Source organism: Calidris pugnax, unplaced genomic scaffold (assembly GCF_001431845.1).
Source record: "Calidris pugnax isolate Ruff unplaced genomic scaffold, ASM143184v1 scaffold82, whole genome shotgun sequence".
NCBI classification, from domain to species: domain Eukaryota; kingdom Metazoa; phylum Chordata; class Aves; order Charadriiformes; family Scolopacidae; genus Calidris; species Calidris pugnax.
Window position 1 is genome coordinate 329,331 of NW_015090833.1, and position 15,224 is coordinate 344,554.

The 15,224-nt window shown below is 44.7% G+C and overlaps 1 protein-coding gene across 1 annotated transcript in view; it reads left to right on the plus strand.

Moving 5' to 3' along the window:
* The window catches only part of DVL1 (dishevelled segment polarity protein 1), a 44,519-nt gene extending 29,754 nt beyond the window's left edge, over positions 1–14,765 (plus strand). The window contains exons 5-14 of the mRNA XM_014941463.1: positions 69–162; positions 1,152–1,221; positions 1,970–2,109; positions 2,417–2,493; positions 2,976–3,043; positions 4,439–4,588; positions 9,342–9,473; positions 10,366–10,533; positions 11,047–11,253; positions 14,314–14,765. Coding sequence (XP_014796949.1) covers positions 69–162; positions 1,152–1,221; positions 1,970–2,109; positions 2,417–2,493; positions 2,976–3,043; positions 4,439–4,588; positions 9,342–9,473; positions 10,366–10,533; positions 11,047–11,253; positions 14,314–14,732 — 1,525 coding nt within the window. The 3' untranslated portion in view covers positions 14,733–14,765. The remainder of the gene's footprint in view (positions 1–68; positions 163–1,151; positions 1,222–1,969; positions 2,110–2,416; positions 2,494–2,975; positions 3,044–4,438; positions 4,589–9,341; positions 9,474–10,365; positions 10,534–11,046; positions 11,254–14,313) is intronic.
* The last annotated feature ends 459 nt before the right edge of the window (positions 14,766–15,224 follow it).

The following is a 15,224-nucleotide window of genomic DNA, read 5'->3' on the forward strand; positions in this document are numbered from 1 at the left end:
GGCAGGGTGCAGGGAAATGCAGAAGGCTCAGCTTTCCAGAGTTGATGTTTGCTCTCCCCTTCCCTCAGGTTGAGCAGCTCCACTGAGCAGAGCACTTCATCCCGGCTCATACGGAAGCACAAACGCAGGAGGAGGAAACAAAGGATGCGGCAGATTGACAGGGTAAGGTTGGCATCAGCATCTTCCAAGGAGGTGAACTGTGATTTTGAGTGTAGCATGTGAATTAGGAAAGGATCCAGAACAGATCTGTGCCCTGTTGAGCTCATTGGAAAGGCTCCCTCTGGCTCCAAACTACCCTGGAGTAAATATCTAACGTTGGACGTTCTGCAGCACTGGAGTCAAGGCACCTTTTCTCCTCTCCCTTTCTCTTTTTACTGTTCAGTGATCCCATTTCTTGGTTCTTTCAAGACCAGCCTCTGCAGGAGCACCTCTGTTCTGCACCTGGCTGATGTGGGATGTCTGTGGTGTCAGACTGATGTGTAAATTGCTGAGACTCCCCTTCTGCTGACAGAATCTACATTTGTAGGAAATCACAGATTTTCCTTCTTGCCCTTTTCTGTGCTAGTCCTGCGGTAGCAGAATGAGGGTGGTCCTTCTTGAATGCTCTCCTATAAATACAAGTCTTCACAGATTAAAGAATGAATGTGCACGTGTTTCATCAAAAGAACTGGAGTGATGTTTTAGAAGATACTTGATAAGAACATTTGTATTTCATTCTGGGGGGAGAGGGGAGTGTCTGTCTTCTCACTCCCTGAAGGATTGTGAGCTGTTTGCTCCTCTCTTTAGGGAGGAGCCGTGGATGTAATAATTCACACTCCACTGGGTGCTTTAGTATTTCAATGCCTGCCTGTCAGTCATGTCGTCGGGAAGCAGAAATGCTTCAATGTGAAGTTCAGTTGAGAAACCTCAATGTAGCAACTTGCTCGGTGTGTTTTGTAAATGAATCTTTGGAGAAAGTGCAGATTGTGTTCAGAGTTTTTTCCTTACAGATGCTAAACAAAGAATAATTTTGAGGTGGCCACAATGGTTTCTGGATGGAAAAAAACGGAAACCTATTAATCAGTTCCCATTGAATTGATCCTCAGTAGTTCTTTTTATTTTCTTATTCTGAGCCGTTGAAAACCTTGAGCATTTTCTGTTGTATTTTGCAGTCGTCTTCATTCAGCAGCATCACTGATTCTACCATGTCCCTAAATATCATCACTGTCACGCTCAACATGGGTAAGAGGACAAGCAATGCTTTTTATGATGAATTTCAAGTGGTACAGGTGCATTTTGTCATGGTGTAGTAGCCTTTGGAGCCAGTAGAAAGTCCCTTGGTTTGAAAGGATGCTGAACTAAAGGGAATGGCAGGTGAGAGCTGCTGCTCTGCTGCCTGTGCTTGGGTTACTGGTCCAGTACTGGGTCAGTGTCAGCATTTCCATCATTATTCTTCCTGAGAAGCCCAGGGAAGGAGCTGGAACTCCAGGATATGGAGTTGTGCTCTTGTTTCTGGGAATGGTAATGGGTCAGACATTGTTAGGAGCAAGAGGCACTGGGGGTTTGTATTTCTGCTGCTCGTGCATGTCATTGTTTAGCCAGATAGAAACGTGCAGAGCTGCCAATTCAGCACCTTTCAGTAGCACCAAATTCTGACGTGTGGAAAAAACCATTGCCTAATGCTGATCGGGTGCCTAATTTCTAGGTGTAGACATGTCTTTTCAACGTCGTTTCTCTTCCTGATTTTCTGAATGTAACTTTTCAGTGTCCTGTATGAAAAAAATCATGTCTTTAGCAGCATTTCCCTGCACGAGCCAGGCAGACATTCGCCAATAGGGCAACCCGAGATAATTGTGAGTCAAACGTGGCCCATGATGTGTTGAGAGAATTGATTTTTCAGGACTGAAGCAGCCTCGTGTTCTCTTCACTGTCATTCCAATCACTTTGTTTGCTTTTTTCTCTCCCCACCCTCCGTTTTCTGTCTGTATAGAAAAGTATAACTTCCTGGGCATCAGCATTGTAGGACAGAGCAATGACCGGGGTGACGGTGGCATATACATTGGCTCTATTATGAAAGGAGGGGCGGTGGCAGCAGATGGCCGAATTGAACCAGGAGACATGCTTCTGCAGGTTGGTCCATGTCCAAAAATACATGCCAGTGGCTTGTACGTTGGTGGCTCAGCTCATCCCACCAGGTCCATGGATTGAGCCATCAGTTAACAGAATTTATACTCGGGGAAATGTGTCACAAAAACTCTTGTCACGTAAATCTGTAATTCTTTGGGAACTCTGCTGGGTAGTTCTGAGAAACAGTATTTCTGCAGCTGCTCAAAGGAATGGAAGCAGTTACGAGGCAAATAAGTTTGGAGACAAATAATTAAAATGTCTTTAACTTTCCTCTTGCAAAGCCTGATCTCTTCTTTCTGCAACGTTTCAGGTGAATGATGTCAATTTTGAGAACATGAGCAATGATGATGCAGTACGGGTTTTACGGGAAATAGTCTCCAAACCAGGGTGAGCATATTACAAAATCTTGCTCCTCATCCTCCCTACGCGGTTATTGGAATTGGGCAAAGCTCAGAGAAATCAACATTTTGATCTCAGTAAGCAGCCAGTGCGACTGCTGATCCCAGCTCTGAACTTCTCAGCGTGAGTGATGGAGAGGTGAGACTGGTTCCAGTGCACCAGCCAAAACCAACACAAACTAGGAGTTGCCTGGTTTCAGTAGCACTATTTGTTTATGTGATGAACGTTTTAATATCACAGGAGCTGATTGTTGGAGAGATTTCACCAATAGTGCTCATGATGCAGAAACCAGAAACATCCTGATACCGGTTCATACTGGAAACACTTTGACAAGCATCTCAAAAGCATTCTCAGAATGAGCTTTACAGCTGGTGGATAGGAAAAAGTTTGTTTCAGAGAGATCATTGTAGCAGTTACAGCTTCTGTAGGGAAAGTTAAGAGTCACCCTTACTTGTTTTCTTTCCTCCTAGACCTATCAGCCTAACAGTAGCCAAATGCTGGGACCCTACTCCCAGGAGTTATTTCACCATCCCCAGGGGTGAGTACATATTTGTGCTCTTGGCTGGGTTCCTGTGGAGCCCTCAAGGTCTAGAATATTTTCAGGTTTCTGTTCCCTCTGAGTTCGATACTTTTAAGTTTGGTTGTATTGTTTGTTCAGTTTTTGTTTGGGGAAGCAGGGGTTTAAGGTACTCTTTCTGAGACTCCTGAGCCCACTGAATTCGTGGAAGTTTTTTTTTTTATTTCATATGGCTTTGAATCAAGCTCTTAACCTTTTAGGGGGTACATCCTCGTGATCTTAACCTTTCAATTGATAGAAAGTTTGGAGCGTAACTATACTGTTAAAAAGCCTCATTTTGTCACATGTACACTTCTTATAAAAAATTTAAACTGATTATTTTTAAAATTTGAGGCAGACAACATTGTTTCATATACATAAAATCTCTTGAAAATTATCTAGTTTTAAAACTTCTGGCTTAATAAACCTTTCAAGCTATTAAAGGTGTGTGCTCCTGTAACAAGCACAGCTGCCTCCTACTGGTGAGTGCTCTGCTTTTCATACTGAAACCAGCTTGTTACTGGTCCTTTTAAGATGAGAATAGCATTTTCCATTAAAAGTAATACAATTAATAATAATGGGATATTTTATGGAAACAATAGCCACTGTAATTCAGAAGAAAAGAACTAATCCAAATTATGGGGAAAATTGACTTTTACTCCCAGCTTTAAAAATTACTTGCTTTGTGGCTTTTCTTAAGGGCTGAGTGTAATTTTCACTCTCCTCTGATACCAGTCTCTTCAAATGGTCTTTGTATGTTTTGTCTATTTATTTTGCAAGACTATTCCAGTCCAAAAAAGTTCCATTATGGCTGCTGAAAACACTGAGAGGGGAATTCCCCAATGCCTCACCTCTGCAAATGCAAAGTTCTGGAGTTACTGTTCTAGTCACCTTCTGTCTGAGTGGCTGTTTTGGGTCTGAGTGGCTATTTCAGGTCCGAGGGGTTGTTTTGGATCCAAGACCCTAAGAAGTAGGGAGAGATCGTCCCGTCAGCTGGGGCATAGCATCGGTAGGACTTCGGGTCGTAGCAAAATGAGAATCTATCTCACTTTATAGAACTATAGAGAAATATTGTTACTGGACTGGGACTGGCAGCATCTTTCCTACAAGTGAAAATATGTCACTTCTCCTGCAGTTACAGGAACAGGAGTGTGGTGGTTATATCCTTTCAGGCTGATGAGACAATCTCTAGAGGAAACCAGCTACTGCTGGCAAAGTACTTTTTGTTCCCTTGTGCTGAGGCTATCTCAATTGTACTGTCACAACGGCAAAAAATTTTGCACCCCTAAAAAAATCCTTCTTACTCTAGATCTTAGTATTTACCACAAACCTGATTCCATTTCTCTTTTTGTTTTCTCCTTTCTGGTTGTTTCGCAGCTGAACCGGTGAGGCCAATCGACCCTGCGGCGTGGATCTCTCATACCACAGCCATGACGGGAGCGTACCCCCGTTACGGTATGAGCCCCTCCATGAGCATCACCACATCTACCAGCTCCTCACTAACAAGCTCAATTCCCGATTCGGAAAGTAAGTCACACTGCGGCCAGCGCAGGGCAGGCGGCTCCTGCTGGGGGCCAGCGGTGCCGGCCTGTGCGCAAAACCGACCCCAGCCACAAGCACGATGAAAACGACAGCCGCCACACACAGCTCTTGAATGATTTCTTAAATTTGTCCATTCCTATGGGGAGCATAAAACTTTTTTTTTTTTTTTTTTTCCAAAGGGTAGAAGTGTTTTGCCAGGGATCCCGTTCAGGAAGAGGTGGCTTCTGGTCCCTTGTAAAGTTACAGGGCAGGTCTCCAGGTTTATCCCCTCAGGTGAATGTGAGAGCTTCCTCCTTGCATTTGACTGGTTTTTAATAAATTTAAATTACTTATTTCAGATAGATGTCACTGAATAATAATAGTAGTGTATCATTTAGGAAATCTTCCCCATAGCCTTCTTTTATACTTTTTTATACTTTTAGAAATTATTTTAAAAGGAAAAAACAAATGTAATGTCCAACATGAAATTATGGTGAGAGTTCAGCCTTCTTTCCTGGTTTGTCTGTCTGTGGCAGTCTCCAAAATAGTCATATCCATACAACCAAGATGTCATGATTCCTCATCTTGGAATTTTTTTGTTTAAAGAATATAAACTCTTGCTTTATTTTACTCTTCCTTTGCTTTATGATGTCAGCGTGGGATAAAAGCGAGCTTTTGGGTTGAAATACGTGGCAGTAAGGCAAGACAAATACACGAGGAGCCCGTGTCTCTGAGAACACTCTCCACTGGAGTCCTAGTTCAGGAAAGTGTTCATATTTAAAACAGCACTTCTGATTACTTGACATGGAAGTTTTGAGGTACTTTACACCCCATTAGTATGTGCTTGTTTCCTGTAATATTCATATGGAAGAATTTCTCCAGAGGTGCAACTTTTCTATCGGATTTGTCCGTCTGTAGCCAGGAGATTTGTTATATTTGCTTATATACACATAGAAACCTTGAAGTGGCTTTAAAGTCCCAAGGAGCTTATCTCGTTTGTGGGATGGTGCTACCTCAGTACGCAGTCACTGAAAGCCACATAAATATGTATGTGTTTAACGAGGGATGTTTAAGTGTCTGTCAGATCCAGAGTCTAAATTTAGGCCTGAATAACTTTTTCCAGAGAGAAAGGGAGGGTGTCATTTAGAAAAAACATGACAAAACAAACAAGGAAAACACCACCTTGAGGATTTTAAAGCCCAACGTGTGTTGGTGGTTTGTCCAGGGAAGGTTCTGTCCCTAACACCTGGCTGAAGTGTGGAAGTTGCATTTACAGGGACCAGTGAAGTCCTATCAGGTACAGGGGTGTCTGCCTCTTTGGCTTCTAATCTATCTCAGATTTTATGAACACACAGCTCCCGGGGTTACACCTCCCCTGGAACTGAAAGGGCAGTTATCCTCTCTGTAGGTGCAGTAGCTCTCTGTAGTAGCCTCTTTAGATAGTCAGCAGCACCACTGGAGGGGAAAAACATGGGCAGCAGAAAGCAAGTGAACCCCTCACCTGATGAACACTTTGTCCTGAGATGTGTTTTCAGCCTTACAGGTGCTAAAGGTTGCTGGGATCCAATGTGTCTGCTGATCACTGTCAAACAGGAGTCTGTTTCTCTGCATTCCTCTTGAACTATTCATGTATCCTGTCCCTTGATATACAGTGATGTGATGGGGAAGCGTGGAACGCAGGCGCCCTCTCAATCCTGCTTTTAAAATAAAGGTTATTTGGGAGCAGAAACACAATTCTGGAGACAGCTTCTCATTTCGGTGCCAGTGACTCACAATGTTTCCTTTCCTGGATGCGAGAAAATGGGGAACTTTTATTGTGACCTGCTTAATGCTTCTTCCTTCAGCTCAGTCCTGTCACCCCCCGAACAGGGCAGGCAGCACCTCAGGGCCTGAGGGACAAGGAGGACTTCTCCTGTGGACCTAAACGGGGCAGGCAGCACCTCAGGGCCGAGGGACAAGGAGGACTTCTCCTGTGGACCTCTTTGGCAGGAAAGACAGAGTCGGGGAGGAATGGAGGAGAAGAGAGAGTTGGAGAGACTGCACATTGACATTTCAAAGAGTGAAGAGCTTCATGCAAAGTGGGGCTTTTTAACTTTTCATGATCCTGTGCAAGATTCTCTGTTTCAGTTCCTCTGAGACCACAGACATTGATATTTGAAGGAAATATAATATCGATTCTGTAGCTGTGGAAGTGGAAGCAGTGAATTAACGAAGTCGTCTTGGACAAGTCTGTTTTGTGGTTCCTTGTTTTGAGCATTGTGAATTTCTGCTGGTTGACTCTGTCTGTGGAGCAGGGCCAGGGTAATGTAAATGGACTGAGGAGCTGCTTCCCTCCTGAATGTCACTCCTTTGCTCTCTGGCCTCTGGATCGAAGGTGGAGTTCTGATATCAGAAGCATTTCCACAGCCACCATCACATCAGTGCCAGTGATTAAAGTAGCTGAGATTTTGGGCCCATGCAAACCACCACCACACAGCAGGAATTATTCTGTGTTAGCTCTTTATTTTCTCAGGTGCATTTATTCAAAAACAGGACTATGCAGACCAAGGCGGACTGAGGTGTTTCGTAGTAATTATTGCTTAGAAAAGTATCTTGTTCTCCAGCAGAGTTCTGGCTGATGCAGAATAGTCTCTCACGGTGGTTTTTGGCTGTTGGACTCGCTGCCTCAGTCAGTGCAAACGCTGCTCCTCCTCTACTCTGCTAAAAGTAGATTTTTCCACCCCTGTTCTGCCACTCCAGGAGCCCTTTCTGCAAAGCAGCACTGTCCCATTCCCTGAGATTAACTTCAAGTGTTTCCATGTTTTTTGAAAATCTTATCATTTCAAAATACAGTCTGCTGATCTGGTTGGAAAGTTTCTTTTTCTCTGGCATGGACTTAAGAAGATTTTGAATTGAAGGAATAACCAAAGCCCTGAGAAAGAGCTTGGGGGTAGATCTGGTTCCCCAGCAAGGAGTTACTGCCTGTGCCGTCCTTCAGGTTTGCACATCCCCGTCCAGGTGGTCAGGCCCACAGTTGACTGAGTTCAGATCAAACCGGGTGCATTTTAGAGGCATCTTAGAATTTTCCATATTTGTAAAGAACTACCAGACTTAGAAAATATTCATGATCATTTGACAAGTGTTGTTCTTTCAATGCAGATCACAGATATCCAAGAAAAATACGATTTATTGCTCCCCACATATTTTACTTGAATATTGGTTTGTTGTTTTGGTTTTTTTTCCCCAAACAAACATATTGCTTTTTGCCACTAACCAAACTAACTTAAAGCAAAAGCAAAATTTTAGTGTTTATTCAATCTTTGTAAGTATTGCAACCGCATGCATAGATGGTCTGGGATGTTTTCATGCATATTAGCAGTGCATGTATTGAAAGAAGCATTTTCAGTTTTCATTGTTTCATGCTTGTTGTACCTTTTATGAAAATGTTGGGTTGCTGGAAAAGGACAAAATTGGTTCTCTTGTGCTTTTGAAAGGTGGGTGATCTGGGGAGCTGGGAGAAGGGAGGGGAGGAGGGCTTCTGAATTCCTGCTGGGATGGTCTGAACTACAAACACAGGACACACGTGCTTGATGTGGATTTTCTAGGGCTGAGAAGATGGGAGTGGGAAGGAGGACTGGGTGCTGCATCCAAAGAATATAGAATATTGTTTATATGTAGATGGGGTGATTGGGTTCTGCAGAGAACACGAGAAGCTGGTAGGCTCTCAGACCCAGATTCACCCCACTGGGTGCACTTTGCCCCTGCCTGTGGTAGAGGAGGAGTTGCTAAAGAAACTAGGCTCCTCTGGTAAGAACCTCAGCTGTGTGGGGTCAATCTCAGCCCAGTTGTTCTGGGGTTTATTACAAAAATTCATCAGGAAAGTATGAAGCCTCTGCCCATGGGAGTGTGTGAGAATGGATGGAGCAGTGACAGCTGCCGAGGCATTCGGGAGTAGCCTTATTTTCAGTGTTCTGCAAGAAAGGTGCAGGAAAAATGCTGGGTTAAGTGACTGTTAACTCGTAAGGCTGCCATCATTTGTTTTTTTTTAAGGATACCACTAGCCTTTATCCTGATGATGGAAGGTTGCTTTTCTAATTTCAATTCTCCCCAATTATGCTGATGTCCAAACCTTAAAAAAAAGGACATTGATTGAGACATGGTCATCATCTGTCCATGCAGGGTTTTTTTGAGGATACCACTAGCCTTTATCCTGATGCTGGAAGGTTGCTTTTCTAAATTCAATTCTCCGTAATTATGTTGATGTCCAAGTCTTAAAAAAAAAAAGACATTAATTGAGACATGGTCATCATCTGTCCATGCAGATGGGTATTATTCTTGACAATTAAAGCAAAAGTTAAAGAACAAGCCAAAAAACTGTGTCCTACAGAGTTTTACCTGCAGTGCACTGATCCGGGGGGTGGGTAGGGGCCATTTGTGGCAAATTGAAGTGAGAAGCCATGGTCCTACAACTCCTTGGGTTTCCTTTTCTGCAAATCTCGATGCAGCCTGGGTTGAAAGAGCAAAGAGCTGATCTGTAGCTGGTGTGAGAGGTCGAGACACGCAGAGACTCAGCATCTCAGCAACAGAACTGGTTGCACTGAGCCCAGTCTCTGAAGAATTGGTACAAATGGGATAATTTGTGCCATCGGTGAGGGTGCGTTTGGGAACCTTTGTGTCTTTTTTTGCATCTGTTGGAAATGTTTCATCCAGCTTGGGAGCTGAGAAGTTCTTATCAGACTCGGTTCATTTCAAAGAAGCATGTAACCTTTCTTCCTTTTAGAATTAGAAGAATCTCCCTTAACTGTGAAGAGTGACATGGCTACTATTGTCAAGGTTATGCAGCTGCCAGACTCGGGCCTTGAAATTCGGGACAGGATGTGGTTAAAAATTACCATCTCCAATGCAGTGATAGGTGAGTGGATCAAAGGAATACTGGGTGGAGGGGAAACAGTGGCTTTTTGGAAATAGGCTGAAGAAACGATCTTTATATGAACTATTTTTCCCCCTCTCTATGACCTCTAGTATTCCCTTGACTTGGTATTTGTGAACAACTCTTTAAGTGTGACAGGAAATAAATAACAGCTCTTCTTTGAGCCTGGACAGCCAAAAATACTGCTCATTTCTCATGGCCTCACACAGCCAATCCTTAGCCCTTACTTGTTGGATCTCAGGTTTTCCATGTGGCTTTAGCCATCTTCCTAAGGCCAGCAGAGCCACAATCCCTGTAATTCCAGTTCCAGACAGCCACACAACCTTCATAAAGCATCTTAATTCCATTTTAAATTACCACAACTAGGCTACTTTTTGTTCTGGCTGTCCTGTGACCTGAGCTGTGCTAACATTTAGTCCATCAGGGTTGTAGTTACTTTTTGCTGAGAAAGGGATTGGGACTCCCCAGGTCTTTTGACAACGTGTCACCTGCCTCTGGAGGAAGGTGACCCCCCCAGTCACTTCTGTACATCCCACATCATTTTATTACTGCAACTCAGGAGGGGTTGAACAGTGTGACTACAATTTTCTGTGTGCATATTTGGTGTCACTGTAAATGTAGTGTTCCAACTAGGTGCAAGATAATTCTTTGTTTTCTTGATTGATGTTTGGTGGTAACTAATTCAGCACTTAGGCTGAGTCATGAAAATAATGTTTTAAGCTCTTTGCAGCAAGATTGCTGCATATTTATATTTGCATTCAGTGCCTGGCACAGTAGTACTAGTGGGCGATGTGATCATGTGAAGATTAAAAACCCAAAGAAGATCAATTTGGCTCGGATGATCCTCTGTCTCCTCTTCCCGTCCTCTCTTCAGGAGCAGATGTGGTTGACTGGCTTTACACACACGTGGAAGGCTTCAAAGACCGACGGGAGGCTAGAAAATACGCCAGCAGCATGTTAAAACACGGCTACCTCAGGCACACTGTGAACAAAATCACCTTCTCGGAACAGTGCTATTATGTCTTTGGAGACCTCTGTGGCAGTAAGTTCCCTGCTTGGGAAGGGCCAAGCTGCTCGGTGATGTCTCCTCTGTGCTCCCACAGAGTTGTATGACAAGTGGCTGACACTCCTGTTAGACCAAGTGATGGGAAGAGCAGGATGAACTGGTCAAACAGGACGTTGCACCGAGGCTCAGGAAAACAGGATTTATTTCTGGCGACGCCACGGGCCTCCTGCGTGTCAGCCACACTCGGTTCCAGTCTGTCAAATGGGGATGATTTCTCCTTGATTTATGGAAGTGCTGCAAAGGCACTTGGTGCTCGGCAGCAAATATTGATCTATTGATCTATCGTGTGTGATATTTCAAGTGAACTCTGGGGGCTCTGCTCGGCAGCAAATATTGATGCCTGCACTATCATGTGTGATATTTCAAGTGAACTCTGGGGGCTGAGTCCCTCTGGTCCCTCACACGCTGGGTGCTGTGTCAGCCGTTGTTAACGTGCAGGAGTTGGCTGAGAGGTGAGAACATGCTCTTCATCTTTTCTCTCTTTTCCAGATATGGCTGCACTGAACCTTAACAATGGTTCCAGCGGAGCCTCGGATCAGGATACTCTTGCTCCACTTCCACATCCTGCTGCTCCCTGGCCGTTAGGCCAAGGATATGCCTATCAGTATCCTCTGCCCCCTCCGTGTTTTCCACCAGCTTACCAAGACCCAGGCTTTAGCTACGGTAGTGGCAGTGCAGGGAGCCAGCAAAGTGAAGGTAAGATGGTTATTCTGGGATTTAATTCTGCGGCTGTCATTACCCCTAACCATTTGCTTGAGTTCCTTCGTGCTGTCTGTGCTCCTGTCTTGTGGTTTTTGTGTGCTACCTGCATGGATTCGATGCGACCGCACGTAATGGGAACTGTTGGTGTGTGTGATGGAGTGGGTGAGCCTTTCAGCTCTGTATTGAAACTGCCAGCCATGTTTTAACTGAGTCAGTAGAACAGAATAGAATAAAATACATGCTGGTTAGAGTTATGCTTTAATTCTGTACCCCGTGCAAAATGCCAGTGGGGAACTAGAGCCGAGCTGTTTGTCATGTCCATGGTGCTGTGGGCAGCTCTTACTTTTCGTACCCAACAGCACCACACAGCAAACTACTGTTTAGATAATGCTGATTAGGCCATTAATGAGATCAGAAAGTTAACGACTCAATTGTCCACCCTGTTAAAACAGATAAAATGTCCCCCCTTTTTAGAGGTCAGAGCCCTTGCCACCAGTGGGGGGGGCTGCAGTCATCTGATATTCCTGGGAATTAAGATGATGGAAGAGGGATTAGAACCAAGGTGCTCTTGGCTTTCACTTCAGTGCTCAGTGCAAAAGGAAAATCACTCTCTCTGCTTGTGTGAGACAAGTGTGAGTGAGTAGCCAGGCAGGTTACAGGGCTGAAACACTGCTCACAGGGAGGAGAGTCTCTTTGGTCACATATGACAGGGAAAAAAAAGGTAATACTGCATGGATTAAAAACCTGACCTCCTCCTTTCCTGCTCGAGGATAATTTTGTGATTCATTTTTAAATCTTAGTAAATAAAAATTACGGATTTTTTTGGCTGTACAGATTTTTTTTAATTATTTTTTTAATCACTTCCAGAGTGAGTTTTGCTTTTGGAAATGCTGCCAGTAGAGAAAGGGTGAGGATTCTGTGTATTTTTGTGGTGAACATCCAGTAACTTGGATGCAAGTTCTTGCTGTTCACCGCAGCCAGTTGGACTTTCCAAGATTGCACAGAAGAATTTCATAACAGGAACTTGCTCACACATTTTAGCCCTATTGCATCCCACCTTATCTCAAAATAAGAAGTGTCTGCAATGAAGCTCACGGTGGTATCCAGAGGTTTTAGAACTGCAAACTGACTGTGCTGGAAAGAACGTGATATTTTTTTTGGCAGCTGGGTGCCAAATATTCTACTGTAGGCAGTAGAATATTAGATCTCCGCTGCTGGAATAGGAAAGGTATGGTATTTTATCCATGCGACCTGTGTTACCAGCTAAAGAGAGCCTTATGAAAGGCGCCAAGGTGTTTCATTTTGAAAGGTTTCAACACTTTCCTTGTTCTTCTTTTTGGAAACTACACTTCTGTGTTGTTTCTTGTTTTGTAACTGTTATTCCCTTGTTTTGTTCTGAGCAAGCGTTAGACTGAAGGATTCATAGAGGAATGGCTGACTCTAGGGGATTGGTAAGCTTCAAATGCCTCCATAATAATAATGAATTCACAGCATGATCATTTAGACTTGTGACCCAAATGTTTAGCTGTATTTTTTTTCTTTTTTTTTTGTGTCCTTTTTAATTGTCTTGGACGCTCAACCCGTCTCAATGCACAGTAGCCCAATAGCCAGAGGGGACCTCAGCTCAGACGGGAGAGTCTTGTCACCAGTCTCTTCACTGCTCTTCATAAAAGACATATATAGATAATCTCAACTCCTAATTTAACAGCCAGATGTCATCCATACGGATTGGATTTATCTACTGGTGCCCTTCCACTGCTCATTTTAGACCCCTGAGCACTATCCAGGTGTCTCGAGCAGCTCTTGAGTACCGGGACACACGGTTGCATTGCTCACTCTCAATGCAGAGTGTTAGAATTTGGGTTTCTTGTGAAGTCTTTCTTTTATGTGCGATGTTAGATCATCGTAACTGAATTCCTCTGGTGAACAAGACCTCAGCTTTAGGTTGGGCTGCATGACAGGCCAGTCCCCAGCTGCCAGGAAGGTGACACTCTTGTTAGATGGCATTTAATCTCAAGACTTAGAGGGACTTTCTGCTTGTTTGTTCTGTGACAGGATTGAAAGGCAGGTCAGGGAGAGATCGACCTCAGCACAGCCAGAGGAGAACTGACTATTCTTAGACAGACTGCTGTAATGGTAGATGGTTTCTCTATTTTCTTTCTGCCTTGTAATCAGCTTGGAGTGCAGCTCCAGAAAACCAGGTTCTTCTGAGATAAGAAGTCTGCATTAACCACTTGACCTCTTGGACTCTTGGCAGATGAGCTAGAGCTCCTACTCCAGGTGCACTCGAGTCTGGAGCTTATATGTAACAACAACTCAGCGTAGACACCAGCAGCAGGTCTTGGTTTTTTCAAGTTGATTTAGTGGCCTCTGCTGGGAACATCCTACATGTTACTGATTCATCGTAGAGCAGTTCAACAAATAACTGGTTTTGGAAGAATTCTCCAACAACAGAACATGGTAGTGATGAATTTTAAAAGAATCTACCCACTGGAGCCAGGAAAAGCAAGTCTGTTAACCTCAGGTGATTTGGCCCTGGGTGTGAGCACACCCAGCGTGACCAAGGGCGATAGAGAAGGTGAATGAGTTTCTTTTTGAAGTTTTTTTTTCTAGTAAAAGATAGCGAAGACAGTTACAATTAGGTTGAACCTCGTTTGCTTGAGTCAAAGCCCAAATTCCTGCTTCTTCCTTCCGTTTCTGCTCCTCCCGTCTCTGCGGTCAGTGGGGCGGCAGCGGAGCAGATGGCTTTCAGCCAGCCAAGGCTTTCAGCCAGGAGCTCCGGGCCAGCTGCCGCTTCCACCGTGCGAGCTCTGAGGTGTCTACGTCTACCTGTGCATGGCACAACCTTGTCAGCTACCGATTGTCATTGCTAAATCCCATGGGCCGCCAACAAGCACGTTCGGGGCCTGGTTTTTTGTCATCCCTCGTTGCCATCGCGATGGATCTGTGGGTTCTGGTAGGAGCTGAGGCGGCGGCGGCGGACGTGAGCTAACGCTGCTTTTCTCTCTCTGTCCTTTTCACTTGGTGGGCGGGTGTGTGTGTGTGGAACTTTAGGAAGCAAAAGCAGCGGCTCGAACCGAAGCAACAGCGAGAACAGCAGGAGAGCTCTTGGCAGGGAGAAGGACCGCAAGTCGGCCGGCAGCGGCAGCGAGTCCGACCACACCGCCCGCAGCGGGGGAGGCACCAGCGTCCTGCGGCGGGAGAGGCCTGTCAGCCAGCTCAGCCACCGCAGTCACGTCTCTGCCACCCACAGCGAGAGAAGCCACCACAGCCATCATTCTTACGGGCCGCCGGGTGTCCCACCCCTCTACAACCTCCCCAAGATGGGCTCCAAAGTCTACGGGACGAGCGGACCCCCTGGAGGACCTCCCGTGAGGGAACTGAGCTCTGTTCCTCCGGAGCTGACGGGGAGCCGGCAGTCCTTCCAGAAGGCCATGGGCAACCCTTGTGAATTCTTTGTCGACATCATGTGAGAGGAAGTGCCTTCAGACTCTTGCTTGGGGAAGGGCCGGGGTTTTGGGGAGGGGGGTTGGGGGAGGATGATTGTTTTGGGGCTGGGTGAGCGATTTGGTCATTGTCGAACACTTACTGGAAGAAACTTGGTTGTCCTGCATGTCACGCCTTCCCGGTTTGCAATTGTGTTGCAGAAAAATCAACAAAAAGGAACAAAAAATACAAAAAAATATCCCCCACAAAAACGAACAAAAAAAAATCTCCTGGGATTGTTAAATATCAGCAAATTGATGGCATCTTTTCTTTATCTTCCCCCCCTCCTCTCGTTTTTGAGTGTGAATGGCTGGTGTATATTCACATCTTAATGAGCTTTGGTAATCGTGGCACCTACAGAATGCAATTAGTGTATCTTTTTGGCTGATTCAAGGACTGTTGTTTCCCATGACTTCTAAATTTCCAACAATGCATAGTAGCACTTTTATTTTTCCCTGCTTTTTTTCCTCTTACAAAAG